At 35.4% G+C, this 16,934-nt stretch overlaps 1 protein-coding gene and 1 long non-coding RNA gene across 4 annotated transcripts in view; one reads left to right on the top strand and one right to left on the bottom strand.

The window, feature by feature from the left end:
- SLC35A3 (solute carrier family 35 member A3) overlaps positions 1-16,934 on the top strand; it is a 52,706-nt gene that overhangs the window by 18,517 nt on the left and 17,255 nt on the right. For all 3 annotated transcript variants that reach the window (XM_074262784.1, XM_074262782.1, XM_074262783.1), the window contains 2 exons: positions 11,783-11,937; positions 12,038-12,160. In XM_074262784.1, coding sequence (XP_074118885.1) covers positions 11,783-11,937; positions 12,038-12,160 — 278 coding nt within the window. The remainder of the gene's footprint in view (positions 1-11,782; positions 11,938-12,037; positions 12,161-16,934) is intronic.
- Positions 15,231-16,934, bottom strand: part of LOC141539694 (uncharacterized) — a 30,925-nt gene continuing 29,221 nt past the window's right edge. Inside the window, exon 2 of the long non-coding RNA XR_012481377.1 lies at positions 15,231-15,421. This is a non-coding gene — a long non-coding RNA (uncharacterized LOC141539694). The remainder of the gene's footprint in view (positions 15,422-16,934) is intronic.

Genomic DNA, 16,934 nt, shown 5'->3' on the forward strand with positions numbered 1-16,934 from the left:
AATAACCATTATCTTATTATATTCTTAAGGACTCTTTTATCTAAAATTTTTCTTTATTTCAGCACCAAGCATAATGTTCTTCATAAGTAAAGTCTTATACATGTTTCTTATTTCATTTAACATGAAATTGTTCATGATGAATACATGAAAGAGATAACAGAATGCTGTTATTACAAATTGGAATAATCATAAAATATTTCCTGGAAGAGCCGGCATTTGAGTTGAGCTTTAAAGGATAGATAGGAATTCAATGGATTATCTTGGGATAGAAGTGGGATGGGGAGATTATCCAGGCACAAGAAAGAACATGACTAAAGGCATAGAAATGAGGCATTTCAGTGGATAGAGTGCTAGCTTTGGAGTCAGGAAGACTAGGTTTGGATCCTTCCTCAGACACTTATTTGCTGTGTGACCATGAATAAGTCATGTAGTTTCTCTGGGTCTCAGTTCCCTCAACTGAAAAATGAGGATGTTAGATCTTTAAGGACTTTTCCAGTTTTAAATTTATGAGTCTATAATCTTATGAAATGAGGAACTGCATGGGGGAGTAATCCAGTTTGTCTGGAGTATCACATAAGCCAGTTAAAATAATTTGACATAATGCTAGAGGATCAAACTTGGTACAAGATTGGGAAAACCAATATAAATGGTCAAAAATCACTAAAAAACCAAGGAAAGGCTTTGAATAGACTTTAGTCTAGGCATTTTATAGTGTAGTAAGGAAAGCAGTTTTGGAGTCAAGATACTTGGGTGTTTGGCTTCCCACATAAATCATTATATGTGTGTCTGACTAAGCCATTTAACCTCTGAATAACTATTTACTCATAAATAAAATTTATGGTTTACTACTTGCTCACAAAGTTGTTATAAGAAAAAAATTTAAAGTGATAGATAAAATTTTAATTGTGTTTGTTATTGTTTCCCAAAAGGAGAATTCCTGGTTATATTGTTACTAAGAGGTGGCAGCCCTGACTTGAGCCAGTCGAGTAAGTTAGGACTGGAATTCTATGAAATATGTATGGTACATATAAATTCTGAATCATAAAAGTGATTAATAAGGATACACCATTGATATATGAGGCTCGTTTTTGCCTCTGCATTCTGTCATGGTAATTATTATCTGAGACAGTTAATGATTATCATGAGAAGCTCTTACTTCTCTTAGGCTGAGCTTTTTAAACCCCTGAAAGCCATGCTGATTTACTCGTTCAAATTCTAGTCTTCTGGGCCAGTCATGTCTAATACCAAGAATGACATCCTTGCCACTTTAAAGAGGAACCATCCCTGGCTACATAAAATAAATGTGCCTCACTACATTGTACCACTTGGCCCACAAGCTTTTCCACAAAGTTTCTCTGGGTAATCTTCCACAGTGGTCCTATGGCTGGTAGTAGATAACTCTGCCCTTAAAGATTCAGAAAAGCTCCACATGAGAAGTAGGGGAAGAGCTTAACATAGGTATAAGAAGGGCCAAAATGGAAAAACAACAATTTAATACCCCTCATACTGAAGGGTAATGGAAGTGATGTCAGGTCTATTTCACAATGGGGCCTCCTGATGTGAAAGAATAAAAATAAAGGGAGTCACTTTCAGGATCATCAGGATCTTATAGACGATGTCACTTTCTGCAGAGCCTCTGATCCCCATCACAGTTCAGGATCATCTCAGCAAGACAGCTAAGAGGTCATACTGATCAGTGGTTTGGATTGGGAATAGAAGGAAAGAAAGCAAAAAGACCAACTAGGAATCTGTTGAAATAGTTCCGAGATGGCATAATGAGCATCTGTATTAGATGTTAGTAGCAGGATTTGAATAATGAATGGATTGAAAATGTAATATAAAGATGAAATCTTCAAGTCTTGATAACTGGATATGAGAAATAAGAGAGAAGGTGGAGTTAGTGATGACTCCAAGTTTTAGATATGGATATCGAGATAAATGATGATGTCAATGAAAGAAATAGTGAAGAATAAGGAGTAGCAAGTTTAGGGAGGAAAGATAATTTGCTCAGTTTAGGACATGTTCAGTTTGAACCATCGCAACATCCCGGTAGAGATATCTGTGAGCATTTGTAGATGTGTATCTGTAGAGAAATTAATTTTTATTGGGAATAAAAAACCATAACTTTTGTTTTATGTGTTGTCTTATAGATAATCTACAAATATGAAGAATGTTAACCCAGTTCATTTTCTTTTTGTCTAGTTGCTCATTCCACTTATTTCCTTTATGTCTTCTTGATTTGGAATTGCAAGACTTTCAAGGTCCATCATTTGCGTCTATAAGGTCCTAGTAGCTTAAGATCCTATGGAAGCAAAGCATAACTTCATAAGCATTCTTTGAATATGTTAGATACTTAAGCTCCAGATATAGCTAATTGATCAGGTATTTTGGTTTCTTCAGGTCTATTGAAGTGTATCTTTGGGTTACTGAAGGATTTGCATAGCCATGCAACTAGTCATTTGTGAGGAGGCTATTGGAGCAAATTCTATATTACCTAAGAATATTTGGATTCTAGGCAAATTAGCATTTCAGTTTGTATTGTAATATGTACTTTCAAAATAAGAAGAAACAAGAAGTGTCTTTCTAACTTTGTATTTCCCATCTTCTTAATACCTATTTCTATGAGATTTCATGCTTTTTGTCTCAACTAAAGGAAGATTCTCTTAAGTATCATGTTGCCTTGTATTTAATACTTCTTACGGGGAGGAGGGAAGGACAAAACCTATAATTTCATGACCTCAGGGAGCTCCCAATTAAGAAATTTTCTCAACTAAAGTAGATTGATACCCATTTTTCAATTTATGTTCTTAGAGACCTCAACATAGCCTTCTGCTTGTGGGGTTGGTATACGATCCACTTCCTCTTACTAGCTTTTGCACATATTATGAGTTTAACAAATGTTTGAATTATCTGATGAATGTAGCCGATGAGAAGTGAGGCCCACCTATTTGCTTTGTGTAACTACTGTAGAGTGTAAACAAATAAAACTGGGGCTCTGGGTTTTTTTGAGATATCCTGGCATTTGGGCAAAGGAACTGTTTAAAGACTCAGAAAGTTTCTTTTTACTTGGTTGAGAGTACTTCTAGCTATGACAGATAGTACTGGAAAAAAAAGAAGAAAAAGCATGTTTGGAAGATAGGAAGCATATTTGGGTTTCTTTTCTCTCATCTACTATTTTTCCCTTTCCTACAGCTTGTTTGGGATGTGGTGGGGGTGACCAGAGTGCGGACTTTTTCGACCCCAGGCCCTTGTGTTTTAGGGGCTTCCTGCCTGGACTATCAGGTGACCAGGCCGGGAGCCAGGTGAGAAGCCCCCAAATTTGCTTAGTTGTCTTATTTTGAGTAAGAGTGGGGAAGTAGGATGGATGTTCTTATATATTTTTTTCCTTTTAATTTTTGATGCAAAGAAGCTAGGAAATACAGCATATTCCTTAGTAAATTTCTCCCCCTTTCCCCACTAGACAGTTATTTCCTGCTTTTATCTTGTGTTCCCTTTTTGGTTTTATAAAGAACTTTTTCTGCTTTACTTCTCTTTTGCGACTTCTATTTACCTCTGTAACCTTCAAAATATTGCTCCCAAGGTTCCTAAAAACAAAACCCACTAAGTGTAAAAATGTAGTTTAACCAGAAGATTTAAGTGCAAATAAAACAAAATTAAATGAAAATTAGGAGGTTTTTGTTTTGTTTCAAAGTAAAACATAGTATTTTGTATTTATAAAATAAAATAGAAGGGAATTAAATTTATGCTTCTTGCAGTACTATTTTCTACTTTGTGATATTTGAGAATGAGTACTGAAGACTTTTTCTTTTTTTTTTTTTTTCTTTTTATTTACAAGATATATGCATGGGTAATTTTTCAGCATTGACAATTGCAAAACCTTTTGTTCCAATTTTTTCCCTCCTTCTCCCCAACCCTCCCCCAGATGGCAGGTTGACCAATACATGTTAAATATGTTAAAAAATAAGTTAAATACAATATATGTATATATGTCCATACAGTTATTTTGCTGTACAAAAAGAATTGGACTTTGAAATAGTGTATAATTAACTAGTGAAGGAAATAAAAAATGCAGGCAAACAGAAATAGAGGGATTGGGAATTCTATGAAGTGCTTCATACTCATTTCCCCGAGTTCTTTCGCTGGGTGTACCTGGTTCAATTTATTATTGTTCTATTGGAACTGATTTGGTTCATCTCATTGTTGAAGAGGGCCACATGTCCATCAGAATTGATCATCATATAGTATTGTTGTTGAAGTATATAATGATCTCCTGGTCCTGGTCATTTCACTCAGCATCAGTTCATGTAAGTTTCTTCAGGCCTTTCTGTAATTGTCTTGCTGGTCATTTCTTACAGAACAATAATATTCCATAACATTCATATACCATAGTTTATTCAGCCATTCTCCAATTAATGGGCATCCACTCAGTTTCCTGCTTCTGGCCTATATAAAGAGGGCAGCCACAAACATTCTTGCATATACAGGTCCTTTTCCCTTCTTTAAAATCTCTTTGGGATATAAGCCTAGTAGTAACACTGCTGGGTCAAAGGGTTTGGTAACTTTTTGATCATAGTTCCAAATTGCTCTCCAGAATGGCTGGATGTATTAACAGTTCCACCAATAATGTATCAGTGTTTCAGTTTCCCACATCCCCTCCAACATTGTGCATTATCTTTCTCTGTCATTCTAGCCAATCTCACAGGTGTGTAGTGGTATCTCAGAGTTGTCTTAATTTGCATTTCTCTGATTAATAATGACTTGGAGCATCTTTTCATATGGCTAGAAATAGGTTCAATTTCTTCATCTGAGAATTGTCTGTTCATATCCTTTGACCATTTATCAATTGGAGAATGGCTTGATCTGAAGACTTTTTATGGTAAAAAAAAAAAGAATTAACATTTTACTAGTTGGTAGGAAGATTTTCCCTATTCTAATGATCAGATCGCCATTTTCTATGTATGGTTCAAGATTTGGAGTAATGCAGATGTTCATTTCTTATCAGTACTTGCTTTACAAGATGGGTTCATAAATGAACACCAGACCTATAAGCCTTTTATAAGTAAACCCTTTTGTAAACATTGGAAGTAAGATTGAAAGCAGTACTATTTTCTTGTCTCCAATTATTCATTAAATCATATATATATATCACCTCTTCTATTAAAAAAAGCTTACTGAGCTAATTCATTCAGTTCATTCAGCAAATATAGCCGAGCTGGGGGATAAACGACACATAAATAACTATAATACACAATAATGTGAAATTACCACAAATACATCAAAATGCTTTGGGAGTTCAGAGGAGAAAGATTATATCTTGCTGGGGAACTAAGTTAGATTTTGTGAAGGAAGTAGTATTGAAGTTAGACCTTGAATGACGAGCAGCATTTCAGTTGGTATAGCTAGGAGTTCATAGTCTAAGCAGAGGAAATGGAGTGAACAAAGTCAAAAGTGGAAAAGTGTTGGGGATATTTAAATATTTTAATTTATATTAATAATATCATATATTGATAAATGTATTTTAATATGGTGATACTAGGGCTTGGAATTCAATTCAGCAAATAGATATTCAGCATCTAATGTAGTGCTAGGCACTATGATAAATTCTAGGAATAGATAGATATAAAGACAAAAATAAGATATACCCTGCCCTTAAGGATAATGTCTGTAACGTGCTTTGCAAAACTTGATATACATAGATGTCAGTTATAATTATTCTGCTGGAGGATGTACACAGACAAAGAACTATACAAATAACTTTTGAAGAGATGGGTTGAGGAAAAATGTATAGGAGGAAGAAATACTTGAGCTGAATCTTGAAGGAGCCAGAATATGAAGGAGAGCATTCCTCATATGGAGTAAAGCCTAAGCAATTTAATTCAGTTCAACAATCATTTATTCACTGCCTGCTATGGTGCAAAGGCCTATTTTATTTATTTATTTATTTATTTATTTATTTATTTATTTATTTATTTATTTATTTAATGGTTTTTGTTTACCAGATATATGCATGGGTAATTTTACAACATTGACAATTGTGCAAGGCCTATTTTAGACCCTGACAGTTCAATGTCTATGTTCTTAAGACTCTTTCACTATGCTATAGACATGAAAATGGGAAATGTTCTATGGAGTTTAGGAAACTGCTGTTAGGCCAGTGTGGCTTGAAGGCAGAGTGCTTAAAAGTGACTAATATAGGAGACCTAGAAAATTAAGCTGAAGCCACACTCAGTGTAAAGGACTTTAAATTTTTGGAGAATAGAGTGCAGTAAAGGAATAATGGAGGATAAGGTTAGAAAGGTAAATTGGGAGTAAATTGTAAAGGATTTTGATTCCTAACTAAGGAGTTTGAAAACTTTGATCAAGAAGTCATTGGAGATTTTTTTTTTTTTTTTTTTTAATATGATGGTAACATAATTAGAACTGCTGTACTTCAGAAAGATTATCTGAAGAGGGACTAGAGTTAGAGATGCCAGTTAGACAGCTGTTGCAATTAAATTAAGTTAATAATGGCCTGAACTAGGAAGATGGTAGTGGAAAAAGAAAGGGGGGCATGGATGTGAGAGATTGTGAATAGTAGAATCTTACTGAAAAGAAAACAATCCTAATAGCCAATAGCTAGCATTTAAATCATGTTTTAAGGTTTGTAAATATCTCATTTTATCTTCATAGGTGCTATTGTTAACCCCATTTTACAGATGAGGAAACTGAAGCAAACAGCAATTGACTTACCCAGGGTCACATAGCTAGTAAGTGTCTGAGATGGATTTTAATTCAGAACTTCCTCATTAGTACAGATCTCAGCATCCTATCCACTGTGCTACCTAGTGGGAGAAAGAAAGGTTGGGGGTATCATTCCCCATTAACAGAAATAGAGAAGTCAGAAAGAGGAACTTGTTTTTGTTGGGGGGGAAGATGCCGAATTCATTGTGGGACATATTGAATTTGAGGTACATTTGAGATGTGCAGCTTTATTGTTTGGTCTTTTTTTCATTGGGCTGATATTTTGGAGTCATTTTATTGTCATAGAGTCTTAGCACCATAAAAAATTTAACTTAAGATATTAAGTAATTCAGCCTCTTCTTAAAGATGAGGAAATTGCAACTCAGAGAGGTTAAGTGATTTTCCTGGGGCTACAAAAAATTGGAATTATTAGAATCAAGATCTAATTTCCTTCCCTCTTTTCTACCAAGCCAGGAAGTCTCTGATTAGTACCTTTACTAGAGAGAGAGGGCAGTGGATAAGGAGAGAAAGTAAAACTGATTTTAGATTTTGTTTTCTCATTACTTTCTTTCATTAAAATTTTTTCTAAGTAAAGTTTGGAAGTACTAATTGAGTTTTTATGAGGATTACGTGAATTTCCATCTTTCATGTATCCCTTGATTGTACAACAGTCAAAAGTTAAAGTTAAAAGTTAGTTGGTGTAGGGAATGATCCTTATTTTCAGAAAATATGTGAGTAGTAATGAATGAGAATATTTGAGAATAATAATCTTTAGATTCTTTTGGATTTAATTTATGTTATCATTTAAAGAAATTTTGATAAAAAATAGTTCAGAGTACATAATTTCTTACCAGGTTAATTCTCCTGTTAATCTTGAGTATTAGGGGCAGTTGCCAATCTAAAGAGTTTTATTCATATTACAGCTAACATGTCCAAAACTGAAAACTGATCTTCCCTAAATTTGCCCCTCCTCACAACTAATGTATCTCTTGTGATGCCACTACATTATCCAAATCAGTCAAGCCTAAAGCTCAGTCAATTGTGGCTCCTCCTTGTCTCTTGCCAGTGCTGAATCCTGTTGATTTCTTCCTCTTACACAGTGCACCATACGTGACAGATGTTTAATAAATGCTTGTGGATTGACCTCTGGAAGCAATCTTCTTCTATTCACTTCCTCCACCTTAGTTCACGTCTTTATTGTACTGTCACATAGACTACTGTGATAGTTTGCTAATTTCTCTTCTTCAAATCCTTGTCTCATTTTTTTCAGCTTATTAATAAAATATTTTTCTAAATACATAGTTACCTAACTCTCTTGGTCAAAACCCTTTGGTGTCTTTCTATTGCCTAGAAGATAAAATACAAATGCCTCAAGCTTATATTTCATTCATACCTTTCCAACTTTATTTGCTACCCTTCATTCTCTGAACTTTGAACTTAACCTGTCATCTGCCTCTGTATTCACATAAACCACTGCTAAACTTGCAATACATTCACTTCTCTTATCTTTCATAATTATTTTCTTCCTTTAGAGCTTTTATAGGTGCCACTCTTTCTCAATGTGTTTTTTGATTTTCTCCATTCTCTCCCTTAATCAACTAATTTTTTTTTTCTCTAAAAGTTTCCCTAGAATATATTTTTGGCTCCCTTCTTTGCTTTTATGTTATTCCCCCTTGAAAACAGAGGTCTATCTTTTTTTGTCTTGCATAAAGTGGACAGTTAATAAGTGTTTATAAGATTAGATTGAATTGAATGAAATTGCAAAACTTAACTGCTCAGTCAGAAGACAGTTGATTAAGCATTTACTGTGTGCCAGGCACTGTGCTAAGAATTAGAGATAAAAAAAAAGCAGAAATCAGTCCTCTCCTCACAGAGGATACATTTCACGTATGAACAAGTTCAAGGAACAGGAAAAAAGTCAACAATAACTATTGCAGGAAAGGTGGAAGGGAATGAAGTGAAAGAAGTCAGAAACTATAAGAAGGGCCAGATTGTGAGGAGCTTTAAATGCCAAACAGAATGCTTTGATTCTGGAAGTAATGGGGAGGCATTAAATTTTATTAAATAAGGGCTTGACACGGTCATATCTGTACTTTGGAAGAGACAGTTTGGCTGCTTAGTAGAGGACAGATTAGAGTGGTGAGAGATGTTAAGACCAATTAAAAGGAATTGGAATAGACCAGATGAGTAGATGATGAGGGCAGCAGTTAAACAAGTGGAGAGAAGAATATTTAAGAGAGATATTGCAAAGATAAGACATGTCAAAATTTGACAATAAATTATGTGGGCTGTATGAGAGGGAAGAGTTGAGGATGATATTGAGGTTTTGACCTGGATGACTAAAAGGGTGAGGGTGCCATCAATAATAAAAAAGAATTAAAGTTTAAAAGAGAGGAGTGTTGTAGGGGAAAGATGATATGGATTTTTTGGGAAAGATTAAGATTGAAATGTATTTAGGTCATACTTTTCAAGAAGTCCAAAAGGCAGCTGGTGGTAGCAAACAGTTGGTAGAGTCTAAGGCTAAATAGATAGATCTGCAAATCATTTACATAGAGAGTTAATTGAACTATGGGAGATGATGAGATCACTAAGAGAGGGCATATAAGGCAGGGTTTTTGTAAACAGTGATCCTCGGGTCAAATCTAGTCTCTTGACTGTTTTTGTATGGTCTGTGTGCTGAGTGGTTTTTATATCATTAAATAAAGTTTTATTTTATTTAAAAATGTAAAATTCTAGCCTATAGTCTATAAAAAGCAGGAAGCAGATTGGATTTATTTCATGGATCATAGTTTGTTGACCCATGGTAGAAAGGGGAAATTGAAGAAAGCTTAGGAGTGGGGTTTGGGGGATACTCATAGTTAGTAGCCGTGCTGTAGATGAAGAACCAGCAAAAGAGACCAAGAAATGGCAGATAAATTAGAGAACATTTATCATGAAAACCCAAGAAAGGAGAGATTATCCAGAAGGAGATGGGTAACAAAAAACAAAAATGCTTCAGAGAGGTCAAGAAAAATGAGGATTCAGAAAAGGCTTAGGTTTCACAATTTAAAGATCATTGGTAACTTTGTAGAGAGCAGTTTCTCTTGAAGCATGAAGTCAAAAGCCAAACTACAAATGTTTTAGAGGAAAAGAAGTGAAAATACTGAAGAAATTTTAGCCATGATAGGTTACTAGATAGTGGGGTAATGCTGGTATGAGGTTTTTTTTTTTTTCTTTTTTTTTCTTTAAACAGATTTAAGGGACTAGGGTGTATTAATGGGCAGGCAACATGGAGGGAGTTGATTTAAATAGCCGTTAAAGTTAAGAGAGTGGGATTGATAGTGTACTGGAGAGAGCCCTAGGATCTGGGATCTGGGATACTTTTTGAAGGTTGGCCACTTCATATCAGTGTAAAGGAGGAGACAGTAGGGGAATGCGATACCCTCAGGGATGAAAATGAATAGAGGAGGAAGGAAGAACTCTCAGAAACTAGCTGCCATATTTTAGGTGCAGTGTGAGATGAGGCTCTCAGCTGAAAGAATTGGAGAAAGACTGCCCTGGGAAGGTTGAAGGAGAGATTTGGAGCAGATGCTGATAAAGAGCAAATAGGAAATAGATTAGGGAGGCGTGGTATAGTTGAGATTAACCAATATAAGTGTGCCCTGGAAGCTGAGCATGTGCCTAATCCTTGATTGAGATTTGTCTAGGCATGATTGTTAATTTGAAGAAAAAGAGACCTGAGAATAAAGAAAAGAATAAAATTCATTTGTTTCACAAAAGAATCAAGATAAGAAAGGTCCTGAAGGTAGCTTGTATGTAGGTGATACTGCAGAAAGAATTGAGGAATGAAGCAAATGGAAGTGCTGGATTTAAGACTAGTTGAAGGATAGTTGAAGAATAGAATGATGAAATATTATGATAAAGGAATTTTGGAATTTTTGAATATGGAAGTAAAACACCTCTGGGTGATGGCAAAATCAAGCAGGAGTTAGAATAGAGAGAAAGACAATTAGCCAGACACTGAAGAAGTAAGGAGAATGTCTTAGGTAGAAGCCACCAAAATCAAGATTAGGTGAGTTAGACACTATGACCACATGGAAAGTCTGCACATGGCAATGGGAAGAAGAAATATTCTAGTTCCCTCACTATAATCAGTGGGTTCAGTATAAAAGAAGGTATATTGTATAGTGTAAAGTATAATATGGCATAATATATGAAGCATAATATGGAATAATATATGATATTTTATTTATATGTGTAAAATATATACTATAAAGTCAGTATAAATTATCATTAGAACAGCCAAAGAACCAGTGTCAGGGAGGAAACCTTATCTCAAGTGAGTGTCAGAAAGTAAGAGTAAGAAACAATGTTTAAGATGAAAGCAAGCTTGTTAATTATGGAATAGGCATTCTCTAGGGTACAGTGGAAGGAGTGAGGATTAAGTGGAATATTTGGCAGAGGGTAGATTTGCATTGAATGTGGGATCAGGGAATGAGCAGTTGGGGATGAGGAAAGAGGTTTGTGTAATTGTCAGCTCAGAATAAGGAAAGTATGAGGTGTTGGAGCATGTTAACTATTGAGGAACTAAATCAGAGTGTCAATGGTTAGAGAAAGGTCCATTAAGTTAAAGATGTGGTTAGATTGTTCAGAGTCCTCCTACCAGATCCAGCTTTTTGGCAGGATCAATAGCTTGTGACAAGTGGTGATGTGTCCTGTGCTCTAGGCAGACAGGAAAGGAAAGGACATGTGGGAGACCATTTAGGAGTTATTGGTTCCAAGTTTGGATTAGAGAAGGGCCTAAAGGATTGTAGATGGGGGGGAGGTTCTTGTCTGAAGTCAAGGTGGCCCTAGAGAAAGTAGCTATTAGATTAGACTACAGAAGGTAGGAATTTAGTGGTAGGGTCTTACCCTGGATACCATCCAGTATTGAAGATGGGCCAGACTCAGATAGAAGGTGGCCGAGTACTAGCTGGATATGACTCTGGGATAAAGTCAGAAAACTTAAACCATGAGAGAATGATTTGCTGTGAGTAGTTACTTACTTAATTATGTTGCTCTTTGTTTATGTTTTTCCCCCTAGAATGCAGTCTACGAACATTGAATAGAGTATTACATGATGAAATTCTAAACAAACCTATGGAAACTCTTAAACTTGCTATTCCATCAGGAATATATACTCTTCAGAATAATTTACTGTATGTAGCATTATCAAACCTAGATGCAGCTACTTATCAGGTACTTTAGAAAAAAATTCTTATAGTGCTTTAAAAAAGTGACAATAATAATAATAATAATAATAATAATATTTGTTCTCTCTCTTTTTTTTTTTTTTCAGGTTACTTATCAGTTAAAAATTCTTACCACAGCCCTGTTTTCTGTGTCCATGCTTAGTAAAAAATTAGGTTTGTACCAGTGGCTGTCTCTAGTGATTTTAATGGCAGGTGTCACTTTTGTACAGGTAAATTATTCAAGATAAGCTTATCTTTCATATTCATTGTAGTTTTAAAAAATAATTGTTGTGAATGATGTGTTTTCATCTTTATTTATGTGACTGTTTACCTATTTCATCAAATAATTATTAAACTTTACTTTTGATGGGTATAACTTTAGCCAGTTTACTTGATTTCCTGGGTTTCAGTTTCTTTATCTGTAAATGAGGGGATGGATTGAATTAAATGATTTCTATAGTCATTCATATTTAAATATTTGATCTTATAAACTAAAATATAAGATGGGGATGGAGGCAGTTATAGTTAAGTGACTTGATCAGGGTCACATAACTAGTAAATGTTGAAGGGCAGACTCAAACTTTGATCTTCCCAACTCTAGGGCCAATGGTATATTCATGGCACCACCTAGCTCCCTTTAGAATTTAAGATTTTTGAAGATAAAAAAATGGCTTTAAACTTCTACATACCACTTCGTTACATATTTATTTATTGTCTGCTATGTGCTAGGTATTGTGCTTTGTGCTATGAATACTAAGCAACAGCCCCTGCCCTCGAGGAGCTTGTAATCTAATGAGGGAAGACAATACAGAAAAGGGGGTTAGGAGAAGGGAAGATACTTGGAGATAGCAGATATAATGGTCCATAGGTATACAACTCATTGGGAAATAAAGAGATGGCTAGGGTGGTCTTCCTCTTTATAGAACTTCTACAGGGAGGTCTCTATCCACCATTTGGAGAAGTTAGGGGGCAGTAATTGCTGATGCAGTATGAATATCAAAGGGTGATAGGTTCTACAATGTTTTGTAGTACATAGGCAAATGCTGCAAAGAACTTAAGAATTAGAACTTTAATTCATATCTGTGATCCTAATCTTTAATTCTTTGGTCATATGCCTTTAAAGTCCTACAAAATATTGTGGAAGACATATATATATGTATATGCACATACATATATAACCTACTAAACAGAACCACAGATTTAAAACAGGCCCCTCATTTTGTAAGTGAGGAAACTGAATCATTGAGATTATGACTTGCATGAGATAAAACAGAAAGCAAGTGGTAGAGCATATAGTTGGGAGTTTATCCTAAACATATAAAAAAGTTAAATTGCAATCAAGCGATCAAAGACATACCACTTCAAGAAAAGAACAGAAGAGATTTCATAGTGATAAGTTTCTGGTAGATAGTATGGACTTAATAAAAAAATTTTTCTACTTTTAAATGAGTCGTTCAGATAGTGAAGGCTATTAGAATTCGGAGGAGAGCATTTTTAGCTAGGATGTCCAGGGTTCATGAAGGATAGATAATTTGACATAAGTGGTATCTTTACATTTGGAAAGAAGAGGAGGACATTGCACGAAGAGATATTGATGGAATTAATTTCATATAGAAAAGAAACGACGAGAGAAGGGGTAAACTAGTTTGGCTGTAACACAGAGGGTCAGTGTAAAGAAGTTGTGGGAAACAAAGGTAGAAAATATAGATTGGGGTCAGGTTGTTGAGGGCTTTGAATTCCTTCATAAGGATTTGAATTTTCTTTTATAAGCAATACAGAACTATAGGATAATTGAATACTTTGACTAAGGAGTGGCCTGCTCTGAGTGAACATTAATTAATTAATAATTAATTAATTAATAATAAAATAATTAATTAATTATTAATTAATGTGATAGTAGTATTCATTATGGACTAGAACAGAGAAGCCAATTATGATGCAGCTGGAATTGCAAGGTATAATGTGGTAATTGTTGAGCAAGGGTGGTGTTAATGAGAATTGAAATGAAGACATGATAATCACATATACTAAAGGAGAAATTGATAGTACTTGGCGACCTGGATAAGGAAGATGTCACCTTGGTCTAATCATCTGTGATGACATCTATAATGGACAGCCTTGAGAAGTAAGAAAACTGGAAGGGTGTGTGTGTGTGTGTGTGTGTGTGTGTGTGTGTGTGTGTGTGTGTGTGTAAATAAGTTATGATAGATTTTTTATGTCAAGCTGAGAGTTTTATGTTTGACCCGAGAAATGATAGGAAGTCATCAAGATTTATTGAATAAGGTAGCTGACATGTCTAGATAGTAAGCACTGATGAAAGCAGAGATTGTGTCTAGGTTTTGAAACCAAGAAAATATTGATGAAAATAATAGAAGTATGGAAATTAGGAAGAATTTCAGTTTGGGGAAAGCATGTGATGAGTAGTGAAGATAAAAGTAATAGATCTAGTAATAGGAGTAGAGGAGACTTCTGCAGAAACTCAAATGTGAAGTTCAAGATACACTATTATGTGCCAAGCTGTTAGACAGCATGATAACTCCATATGCCCAACTTGTAGTCTTTGTCTTCAGCATCTCTCATTACTTCTCCTATTCCACACTGCTATCTTTCCTGTCACTATTTTGGATTCTGCTGTTACTGGCTTCCTTCTGTTGTCCTTGGAATTCTTCAGATCTTCCATGTTCATTTCTGCATTAACTCAGGACAGTGAGGAATATTGTAAGGAGGAAATTGTAATAATATTCAGAAAGAGATGTTGGAAGCATTAAATCACATCCATTGCTATTATACTTGCACTACTTTCACCCATTCTGATTTAATGTGATGACAGACTTTAAAAGAAATTTAACATGCTAGACATTGAAGGAAAGAAAGGTAAAAGACAATTCCTGTTTCCAAGGAGCTCACAGTCCAATGGGGGAGACAACATACAGACTTCTAGGTACAAGCAATATACACAGGATAAATCAGAAATAATCAATAGAGGGAAGACACTACAATAATATGGAGAGATTGGGAAGGGCTTCTTGTAAAAAATGAGACTTTATGTGGCACTTGAAGAAAGCCAGGAAGCAAAGTATTCTAGACAAAGGAGGTAGCCAATGGAAATGCCTTAGATTTAGGAGATAGAGTATCTTGTTCAAGGAACTGTGAGGAGGTCAATGTCTTTCACTGCAGAATGCGTAGAGAAACAATAAAATTATATTAAAACATTGGGAAGGTCGGCGGGGGGGGGGGGGGAGTGAGGCTAAATTATGAAGAGTTTTAAATGCCACACAAGATTTTGTTTGATTCTAGAGATAATGGGAAGCTACTGGTATTTATTAAATAGGGAGATAACACTGTCAGATCTGTGCTATAGATCACTTTGACAGCTGAGTAGAGAATGGACTGGTGTCAAGAGAAACTTGTCATGGGCAGACCAACCAGCATGATATTGGAGTAATCTGGGTGTGAGATGATGAGGATCTGAACCAGTATGGTGGCAGTATCTATGGAGAGAAAAGAAAAAGTGCAAGAGACGTTAGAAGGATAAAATAAACTGGTCTTGTTTACAAATCAAATGTGGGAAGTGAGAGAGTGAGAAGCTGAGAGTGACACCCAGGTAACTAGCTTTTGATGCCCTCAACAGATTTTTGAAGGGAGCCTTTCCTAATTCCTTATAATCCCCGGGATTTCCTTGAGGACAGACACAGTCTTTTGCCTTTTTATACATCCCCATAGCTTAGCACAGTGTGAGGCACTTAGTAGTCATTTAGTAAGTGTTTATTGGCTGACTGATTCTACATTAATAGGAATGTTTGGAAGAAGAAAACATTTGGAAAAAAAGATAATGAATTAGTTTTAGACATGAATTTAAAATGTCTCCAGAATATCCAGTTCAAGATGTCTGATAGACAGTTGAAATTTTAATATTGAAATTCAGAAGGCAAATTGGGGCTGGATAAGTAATTTGAGCATTATCATTATGGGAGTTGATGAGCTCACCAAATTAAGTTATATGGAGGGAGAAGAGGGGAGGGCCCAGAGTAGAGTGCCAGGGAATACCAATTATGAATGGGCATGACTTGATAGAAGATTGAGTGAGATTACTGAGAAGAACATTCAGATCAGGTAGGAGGAGAGCTAAAGTAGAATAGCATCATATATAAACCTACAGAGAAGGAACTGTCAAGGGGAAAAGTGTGACCAGCAGTGTCAGAAGTTGCATAGAAGTCAAGAAGGATGACAACTAAAAAAAAAAGCCATTAAGCAATCATTAGCAACATGGAAGAAAGACGTTTCAGTTGAATGATGAGGTCAGAAATTAGATTGTAGGGGCAGCTAGGTGGCACAGTGAATAGAGCACCAGCCCTGAAGTCAGGAGGACCTGAGTTCAAATGTGATCTCTGATACTTAACACTTTCTAGTTGTGTGACCCTGGGCAAGTCATTAAACAGTAAAAAAAAAAAAAAAGAAAAAGAAAGAAAGAAATTAGATTGTAGAGTTAAGAAGAGAATGAGAGGAAAACAAGTAGAAATATTGATAATAAATTTCTCCAGAAGTTTAGACACAAAAAAGAGGAGACATATGAAACTGTAGATATTGGGAATGGATGGATCAAGTGTAACACAGGTTTTTGAGGATTTCAAGGTAGTTTTGTTGCTCAGTCATATATATCAGTCATGTGCAACTTCATGATCCCATTTTGGTTTTCTTGACAAAGAAACTAAAGTGGTTTGCCATTTCCTTCTCCCACTCATTTTGTAGTTAGGAAACTGAGGCAAATAGGTTTCAGTGACTTGCCCAGGATCACAGTGCTATTAAATATCTGAGATCAGATTTGAACTCAGGAAGGATATCTTCCTGTCTTCAGACCCAACACTCTTATCATTGTGCCATCTAGCTGCCCCCTAAAGTGGTGCCTGAGCTATATGAGATATACAACCTAAAATACTAATCAAATTTACATAGAACTTGAATTTATTTATTTATTTTTTTGGACTTTGAGGAAATATGTTGAAT

The sequence above is a fragment of the Sminthopsis crassicaudata genome, chromosome 4 (assembly GCF_048593235.1).
Source record: "Sminthopsis crassicaudata isolate SCR6 chromosome 4, ASM4859323v1, whole genome shotgun sequence".
Classification (NCBI taxonomy): domain Eukaryota; kingdom Metazoa; phylum Chordata; class Mammalia; order Dasyuromorphia; family Dasyuridae; genus Sminthopsis; species Sminthopsis crassicaudata.